This window comes from Micromesistius poutassou, assembly GCF_964030765.1.
Source record: "Micromesistius poutassou genome assembly, chromosome: 2".
Lineage (NCBI taxonomy): Eukaryota > Metazoa > Chordata > Actinopteri > Gadiformes > Gadidae > Micromesistius > Micromesistius poutassou.
Window position 1 is genome coordinate 20,474,479 of NC_140272.1, and position 10,000 is coordinate 20,484,478.

Sequence of the window (10,000 nt, forward strand, 5' to 3'; positions counted from 1 at the left end):
CAGGTGAGTACCAACGTGCACCTGTCCACCTGGACTCACCATCTGCTGCTCTGTCCTCTCTCTCTCTCTCTCTCTCTCGCTCTCTGTGTTTCTCTCTCTCTCTCTCTCTCTCTCTCTCTCTCTCTCTCTCTCTCTCTCTCTCTCTCTCTCTCTCTCTCTCTCTCTCTCTCTCTCTCTCTCTAGCCGGTGGAACAGGCCATGATAAGGAGTCACAATCATGTTCACCTGCTGATGTTATTAACTGACAACACAACCTCTCTGGTATCAATAAAGTACATCTCATCCTGATACAATACAAGGCCTTGTCTAATCTAATCTAATCTAATCTAATCTAATCCTAACGTGACCCCAGGTCCTCCACCAGGTCCTCCACCAGGTCCTCCACCAGGTCCTCACCGGTGGATCCCAGAGCACTCGATGCAGAGCAGCACCCCCAGGTTGATGGAGGTCCAGCAGGGCGCCGTCTGGCTGCAGTCTGAGCACAGCTCGTTACCGGGCAGACTCTGGACCCTCTGCAGGAGGCTCTCTCCCCCCCCCCTCACCCCCCGCTCCCCCGCCCGCTCCCCCCCGCGGCCCCCCCCCGGCTCGCTGGCCGAGTCGATGCTGCTGGTGGAGGGCGAGGCGGTGCGGTCCAGACGCTGTCAGACGGAGAGGGGGGGTCAGACTCACTGGGTCCACTGGTGGAACACCAGTACATTTACAATAGGCTCCAATAGATACTGGGTCCACTGGTGGAACACCAGTACATTTACAATAGGCTCCAATAGATACTGGGTCCACTGGTGGAACACCAGTACATTTACAATAGGCTCCAATAGATACTGGGTTCACTCCATAGATGAACCTTGGATACATTCTCTCCCAATTCAAGCTGCTGTAGGTGACATGTTATTATTACAGTATTATTACAGTATTATTACAGTGTTGTTTCACTATTATTACAGTGTTATTACAGCTGGGAGGTAGCACGGTGTGTGTGTGTGTGTGTGTGTGTGTGTGTGTGTGTACCTCTATATAGTAGTTGTCTGTGATCTCTCTGTATGCAGAGGCGATGCTGGCCTGCACAGCCTGGATCCACGCCTGGCGCAGTTTCTCAGACTCGGCCTGCAGCATACAGCTCCTAACACGGTGGTAGACCGACCATGAGTTATATAACATAACAACACAATAACATAACACAATAACATAACAACACAATAACATAACAACACAATAACATAACACAATAACATAACAACACAATAACATAACACAATAACATAACACAATAACATAACACCACAATAACATAACAACACAATCAACGCCAGCGACACGGGGTTAGACCCCACCATGAGTTATATAACATAACACAATAACATAACAACACAATAACATAACACAATAACATAACAACACAATAACATAACACAATAACATAACAACACAATCAACGCAGCACGCTAACACTGCTACGTGTCTCAAAGGCTACAAGCTAACTGTTAGCAAAATAAATCAAACAATGAACACAAAATATTTTATTCATTTTATTTTTATTTTATACAGGAGAGTCCTAAAAATAAAAGTTTAATTAAATAAGACAACATAAGCAACACTATGTAGAAAGTGTACATCTGCAGAAGGTGTGTGTAAAGCTACAGAGTGTGTGCGGTGCCCGGGGCGTGTCTCTCTGTAAGACCTACAGGTCCTACGATGGACTCACTTTGTAGGAGACACCACCTCGAAGCAGAAGCGGCGCTCGTTGTCCTCGCTGGGCTTCACTGAACACAAGCGGAGGTCCTCCACCACCACGGTCAGAGAGTCCTGGACACAAGAGGCTGTCAGCTTCTGGGGCTCTGAGGCCACGTTGATGGTCCAAATAACCAAGCTCACTTTACCTTGAGTTTCTTCTGGTAAACCAGTTGGCTGTTCTGAATGGAAAACCATCGCCTGAAAAGGAAGGAGGAAAAGACTTGAGTAAAAGAGGGAAATATTGGCTTGAAATGAGGAGGTGATGTTTATTCAAAGGGTACTCCTGAAATACATGAAACGAACGCTGTACGCTTTCGGGAACTTACATGTTATGTACGACAAACCATAGTTTCATTATTTTCCATTTCTGCTTTTAATTAATGATTGTCTCAGGGCAGTAGAGCTTTTATCTGATTCTGTTTCCTTATTTGACAGCATAAAAAATCTAAATGATTCTAGCCATGACGGTGATTTAAAATCCAACGGAGCAGAAGTTTAGAGTCCATCTACAGCGTCTCAATGCACGGTGATGTTTCACTATTATTACAGTATTATTACAGTATTATCACAGTATTATTACAGTGTTGTTTCACTATTATTACAGTATTATTACAGTATTATCACAGTATTATCACAGTATTATTACAGTGTTGTTTCACTATTATTACAGTGTTATTACAGTGTTGTTTCACTATTATTACAGTGTTGATGATTCTAGCCATGACGGTGATTTAAAATAGAGCAGGAGTTCAGAGTCCATCTCCAGCGTCTCAGTGCACGGTGATGTTTCACTATTATCACAGTGTTATTACAGTGATGTTTCACTATTATCACAGTGTTATTACAGTGATGTTTCACTATTATCACAGTGTTATTACAGTGATGTTTCACTATTATCACAGTATTATTACAGTGTTGTTTCACTATTATCACAGTGTTATTACAGTGATGTTTCACTATTATCACAGTGTTATTACAGTGATGTTTCACTATTATCACAGTGTTATTACAGTGATGTTTCACTATTATCACAGTATTATTACAGTGTTGTTTCACTATTATCACAGTGTTATTACAGTGTTGTTTCACTATTATCACAGTGTTATCACAGTGTTATTACAGTGTTGTTTCACTATTATCACAGTGTTATCACAGTGTTGCTTCACTATTATCACAGTGTTATTACAGTGTTTCACTATTATCACAGTGTTATCACAGTGTTGCTTCACTATTATCACAGTGTTATTACAGTGTTTCACTATTATCACAGTGTTATCACAGTGTTGTTTCACTATTATCACAGTGTTATCACAGTGTTGCTTCACTATTATCACAGTGTTATTACAGTGTTGTTTCACTATTATCACAGTGTTATCACAGTGTTATTACAGTGTTGTTTCACTATTATCACAGTGTTATCACAGTGTTATTACAGTGTTGTTTCACTATTATCACAGTGTTATTACAGTGTTGTTTCACTATTATCACAGTGTTATCACAGTGTTATTACAGTGTTGGAAGGAGCAGGAGTTCAGAGTCCATCTCCAGCGTCTCAGTGCACGGCGGTCCTCTCACCTGTTCCAGGTCTTGAAGGCGTTGCTGGCTCTCTTGAACAGGTAGCCCTCCATCACCACGCCGTTAGGAGCGTCCACGTTGAACTCCACCTTCGTGTCATCGTAGGAGAAGTCCTGCCAGACACACACACACACACACACACACTTTAGTTAGGGGCGTAGAACTAGCTTTACTGAGCATTGTACTATGCTCAACACAATCAGACACTAACCCCAAACAGATATACATTGAATCATGCATTTACCCATTATTAAAAAATAACCTTGATATGAGCCAGAAAGACAATAACCTGTTTTAAACTACATAAAGCTATAAAGTTTAAGTGATGTCATTAAAACACACACAACCTCTAATGCTGGTCCAATCAAAATACATTTGTTGTAAGAGTTGTTCATGTTTATGTACTGTACATATAGTAGCATTGCCTATTGTTCATGTTTATGTACTGTACATATAGTAGCATTGCCTATTGTTCATGTTTATGTACTGTACATATAGTAGCATTGCCTATTGTCCACGGCCCCTGACCTTAAGTGTCTTTAGCACAAACAAGCCTCTAGGTCTGTAGTCTCCTTCTGACCATTTGTCTGATGACTACAAGCCCAGCATGACGCCTCAAACCTCGACCTGAGAGCACAGTCTGTTTTCTTAACACTTTTCTGCTCTGGAATGTAGTAATGCTAGTGAATGGACACACACCACCTGCCCAGTGGAAAAGAAACACAAAATGGGCTCGATTCAATTGTCAGCTAAGGCTTATGTTTCACTCTCCCAATGAAAGTATCCGATTTTCCGAGAAAGACCGTACCATATGGCACACACACGGACGCGCACACACACACACACACACACACACACACACACACACACACACACACACACACACACACACACACACACACACACACACACACACACACACACACACACACACAAATACACATGTGTGCACTAGAAACACAATAAATCCACCATTACATTAAACAAGCTACAACAACTTGTTTCTGAGAGTACTGTTGTGTAACTGCCATGATCATACACGTAGGCGACTACAGAATGCGTATTATTATTGCAGTCGTAATTATTTTCGTGAAGAGCGCAATGTGATCATTGATGCGTGCAAAACGGCTCAAAATACAATTGATTCATAGCCCGTTATTGGGTATGTTAAATAACAGTACAAGGAAGAACTGGCCAAAGGGTTAATGTATAAGACAGGTCTGCTCCCCCGCCGCGCGGCCGTCTCGACTCAGCAGGTGATCCGAGGTCTCCACATCAACACGGTAACGTAAACATACCAGCACATACCAGCACATACCAGGACAAACCAGCATAGGCACACCAAGCCGCTTCTCTCCACCGATCTCTTCAATCAACCGAAGTTATGCTGTTTTTTTAGTTTTTTTTAGTTTAGGCCTATTTATTTAATTACATGGCAAAACAATCGGAGAAAAAATGAATAATTGTTGCAATGTTTAGATTCAGGATAGGCGGCCTATCACGGCTCACGTAACACCCGCATATTGCACAATAACACACCTTAATTAATAACTAAACGTTATGATGGAACTTTCCATTCTTTTCCATGATTCTCACCAGTTTACAGTGCAGCCTTTCGAACATCCTCATCTTCACGACCGCGGAATCCAGAAGCATATTGACCACAACAATGGTTTCAATGACTTGAAAACCAAAAAAAAAAAAGTAGATCGCCTCGTTAGATAAAATCTAATCAATAATCGCGCCGCCGCGTTCCTTAAAGTTTCTGCCGCAGAGGTCCCTCCGCACTGCGCGAGCGCATCGCTTCCCCGAGTGCCCCCTGTCACCCGCAGCACGCGGCCGCTTTCTCTGTCGTGCTCGCGCCTTCTGTGTGTCGCGTGCCGGTACTCGGGGACGCGCGGGAGCTCATTATCATACAGCTGTCGATTTACATATCATTTACATATCATACATTACACATACCAACAAATCAACAAACATCCACCTTCCACCAACCGGGTGGCTTAAACGCTGCTGTACACTGTCGGCTACACAACCCCACCCGCACAACCCCACCCACACAACCCCACCCCACCCCACCCACACAACCCCACCCACACAACCCCACCCGCCATAAGCCCCGGGCTACACACAACCCCACCCACACAACCCCACCCGCCATAAGCCCCGGGCTACACACAACCCCACCCACACAACCCCCCCCCATAAGGTGAGGTGGCGTCCATTAGGAAGAGTCTCCATCTGTCCTTACAGTCCAGCAGCCTTTGTTGTTTAATGAAGGGGACATTATCCCCTGACACCAACACATTATCCCCTGACACCAACACATTATCCCCTGACACCAACCCCCCCTCGTCCTTCAGTCTCCACCAAGCTGGAACTGTTGAAGTGTCAGAAACTAGGCTATAGTTTTAGACACTGTTATTTTTTTAACTTACTCTAGTTTTACTTATTTCACATCTAGGCTATATTCTTATATATTCTAGGCTATATTCTTCGATTCAACTTGACTTCAAACACATCGGATGGCAAAGATAAACAGAGTGAACTACGAGTCGGAGACTTCTTCTGATCTAAAGCCGTGAAGTTAGACTGGTTTCAACAAACAACGTTATTCAATCTGTCTGATGTGTTCTGTCTACGCCTCTGTTAGTGGAGAGGCCTGTCCACCAATCACACGTGGGGGGGGGGGGGGGGGAGGAAAGTAAAAGCAACCATCCCCAAGGGAGCCACAATGAAGTCTGAGACAAAGAAGACTTAAAGTGACTTAAAGGGAGAGAGAGGGGAGAGTGAGGGGAGAGAGAGGGGAGAGAGGAGAGGAGAGTGAGGGGAGAGAGAGGGGAGAGAGAGGGGAGAGAGAGGGGCGAGAGAGGGGCAAGAGAGGCGAGAGAGAGGGGAGAGTGAGGGGAGAGAGAGGGGAGAGAGGAGAGGAGAGTGAGGGGAGAGAGAGGGGAGAGAGAGGGGCGAGAGAGGGGAGAGAGAGGGGCGAGAGGGGGGCTACAGCAGAGCGTGAGAATGAGACGCAGAGAGGAAGACGAGAAGATAAGGCAGAGGGAAGTTAAATTAGTTATATGCTGCTGGAAATAATTCTTGTTGAGCAAAAGGTTGTGCTGGCGACCTGTGATGACAGAGGAGATAAGGAGATAAGGAGACAAGGAGACAAGGAGACAAGGAGACTGGAGAGCAGGTTCCAGCTCAGCGGTCACACCACTCCTAAAGTGTGGCGCTTTAGCAGAAGCACAAGGGGGTTATTCTTTATTGCTTCTTAATTCTTAATTCATGTGTAGTCATTACTACCTTTATCAAGGGTCTAATCCCACAGCTCCCTCGTTAGGGGAACGTTGCAATGGAATGAAGAATGTATAATTCATAATCACAAGTCTGGCTCACAACATTTGCATACTAGATAAGGGGTTTGCATTTCAAAGAGTTTAGACACAATCTGTGCTCACTCAAATTCCGTACAATAAATCCCCATGGCGACGATGTCTCTAGATTATTTTAAATCATTTATTCTTTGCCTCATATCTCTTCTTTAGAGCTTTTGGGGCGAAGGTTTCACTTCAGGAAACTTTTCCGAAAAATGTGTTCTTAACCAAATGAAGCGAAGAAACGGGAGAACAAAAAGTCTCTGTTGTAGAACACAAACTGAAAGTTATTTGACGAGCTTAAGGGTGAAACGTCTGTTCTACTCGGTTATTTTCCTTAATAGTAAATTATTAATTGGAAACGTCTTCTTGTTATTAAAGCAACAAAAACTGTGTTACAGTTCTTCACATATTTATTTCACCATCTCCCCTTCGCCCTCCTAGCCTCTCCTGTGTGTGGATGCGTTACTCAACCGTGTATGATCGTACACGCCTGTGTCCTTATTCCCCGTCTGTCCCTCAGCCTCCTGTTCAGTCCTCTGACTGCCTGCCATGAGGCCATCTGTTGACTGACTGTTCTAAATAAAGAGGGTCGCTGAAACACGGCCAGGCCTCTTGAACCTTGGCCAACCTGTGGACCTCTTCTTGTACGACTCACCTACGAACACCTTGTTCCACGCACTGACCAGGAAAACTAGACGGACGTTCCCCTGGAGGTGCTCCGGTGGGTGAATGTCCACTGGGCGTTCTGTTCGCTATCAAGTGTGTTTCTGCTCTGCTAGCTCGTCCAGCCACAAGATGGACGAGGTTCAACTGGCTGTTTTTGAAAAACTGAATGGATCAATTTTGCCAGCGACAAAACATCAGATGGAAAGAGACACGCAACCTACACAATCAGACCAAGAACAAAACATCTACAAACATAACCCTCATACAACAGCCCATCTAGACAAACCCTGGGAGTTTGATTTAAAGATGAAACGCTTAAATCCGGCAAAGACTTTTGAAAGATCTTTGGTCAAGTGGGATGTTGCAAAGAAGTTGAGTTCAAAGAGGAAAGAGATTGGGGTAAAGGGAAGTGAACTGGCATGCTTGTGGATGTGTGTGTGTGTGTGTGTGTGCTTAAAGAGGAAACGTGTGAGAGTGAGGAGATTGATTGTCAAGGGAAATAAAGTGCTGTGTTTGTGTATGTGTGTGTGTGTGTGTGTGTGTGTGTGTGTGTGTGTGTGTGTCTATGTCTGTATGTGTGTGTGTGTGTGTGTGTGTGTGTGTGTGTGTGTGTGTGTGTGTGCATAAGAAACATTGTGTAACTTGCTGCCTCCACGCTTTTACAATCCTTACTTATTAATCGATGAATAAAGAGAAGTATGGAGAAGAAGTAGGACAACATGAAGGGAACACACCCAGACAGAATGAAGAACTGGTGACGTGTTGCGGCTTTCATACCAGCCTGTCTGAACACAGAGACAACACCGATGACGGCCCCTCTCACCCTGGCTCACACATCGAGGTACTCACACAGTTCAGAGATGAATACCTTCAGTCTGACGGCGGAGCAGCACATCTGGGTGACCTTTCACCTCTCATCGTGTTTGTGGAGACTAATCGTGGTGAACACATGAACACACACTCGGCTAGCACTAGTAAACTGGAATAAAGTGTAAATATTTCAGGTCCACACTGTGTAAATCTGTTCTAACCCTACTTAAAATTAAAATCCCCTTTTGATGCATGCACTCACCCAAATGAGATTTCCTTGTTTAAATATCTCCTTAACCAAACTAGAGACACAGCCTCACTCCGTCCTCCCTGAGAAGCTCTGCTATAACACAGCAGGACCTCCTGTGTGTGACATGCGGTGTGTGTTGCTGTATAGAGAGACAGAGATCAGACGCCATGAGGCCCGCGGGTATCAAGGCAGACTCCCATTTGAACTAGCCTTGGGAAAGGCCTACGTGTGAGTAAGGCCTTTTTGGGAGCAGAAGGTGCATTGGAATGTTATTATGTTCATTGGAATGTTTTTGGGGTCATTGTTTAGTAATTAATTGTAAAATGATTTGTCACTATGGGAAGAAACGTCAGTGTTTGAAACTGTCACAGTGTTTCTTATGCAAGACGTGAACAGAACAACAGCTTCATCAGCCTGGGTTATGGATTATTAACTTTGATCACTAAATCTCTTGAGTCCTCTCAATATGCCAAAGTATCAGCAACAAACACGACACCATGATGCATTCTGATGCACAAGTCCAATAAACAACGGAAAACCAGACACAGCACAAAGCAAAGACGAACACACTGAGGCTCCAGACGCCCTATTGATCACTGCAGCAGCTGACGTCGGCCAGACAATGTGAACACCATAAAACCACTTCAGATGGGACCATAACTCACACACACACACACACACACACACACACACACACTATGAAAAGAGGTAGTGTGGTCATAATGTTTCTTTATATGTTGAAGTGGCTGAAAGTCATTGTAACTTTTGTGTAGAAAAAGTGAAACACCAACAAAGGTGAGAACAATGATGACATCCAACCAGCTTTATCACCACACGGACAACAGACACACAACAGACACACAACAGACACACAACAGACACATTACTGATGCTAGGATTGAGGCATTCAGTGTCCAGGACAAACCAGGCCTTATCCACAAAGGGGTATACACAGTTGATGTCAATGCAGGTCACTTGAAAGGATCCCTTACAGCCTTCACAGCTCAGCTGTCTTTCCCCAAAACTTGAAATAATTCAACGTTTAAATTTAGGCTTAGCAGCTCGTCACATTATAACTCAAGGGACTTACCTGCATTAGCGTCTGGAAGAGGAAGGCAGAGCAGTGAGCGGGGTGAGGGCCAGGTAAGTGTGGGGTGGTTAGAACAAACAAAGATTAATCAGAGATTAATAGTCAACAAATAGAGCAGAAAATAACACATATTACCGAGCTAACCCTAGCACCTCCCTAAGGAAATTAAAAAGACAACTGTTAATTAGGATTATTCTTTACATGGCAGGATCAGAGGAATTAGCCTAAAATACCACAAAATGGCAACTGACTTTTCAACTTGATGTCACTCCTAGAGTTTTATCATCGTAACGCAGGACGTAAACTACGTTTCCACGACGGGTTTTGTGAATCTACCAGTCAGAACGTTGCTGTCAGTCCCAGGAGGCCAAAGCAGTGACACCTCGGGGAACATGTGGGTCTGAGAGGTGCCAGTGGGACACTCAACGTACCCTGAGCAACCAAGACCAGCTCCGCTGGCAGACCTCTCTGTCGGCTGGCCTGAGCCAAGCGAGGGAACGTTGTCTC

General features: G+C 44.4%; 1 protein-coding gene across 1 annotated transcript in view; it reads right to left on the minus strand.

Annotated features, from left to right (window-relative positions):
- LOC311338243 (arf-GAP with coiled-coil, ANK repeat and PH domain-containing protein 3-like) overlaps positions 1–10,000 on the minus strand; it is a 53,365-nt gene that overhangs the window by 7,939 nt on the left and 35,426 nt on the right. The window contains exons 10-16 of the mRNA XM_084463475.1: positions 9,494–9,505; positions 3,307–3,419; positions 1,878–1,929; positions 1,703–1,803; positions 1,009–1,120; positions 572–638; positions 397–475 (exon numbers count right to left, since the gene is read on the minus strand). Coding sequence (XP_084319601.1) covers positions 397–475; positions 572–638; positions 1,009–1,120; positions 1,703–1,803; positions 1,878–1,929; positions 3,307–3,419; positions 9,494–9,505 — 536 coding nt within the window. The remainder of the gene's footprint in view (positions 1–396; positions 476–571; positions 639–1,008; positions 1,121–1,702; positions 1,804–1,877; positions 1,930–3,306; positions 3,420–9,493; positions 9,506–10,000) is intronic.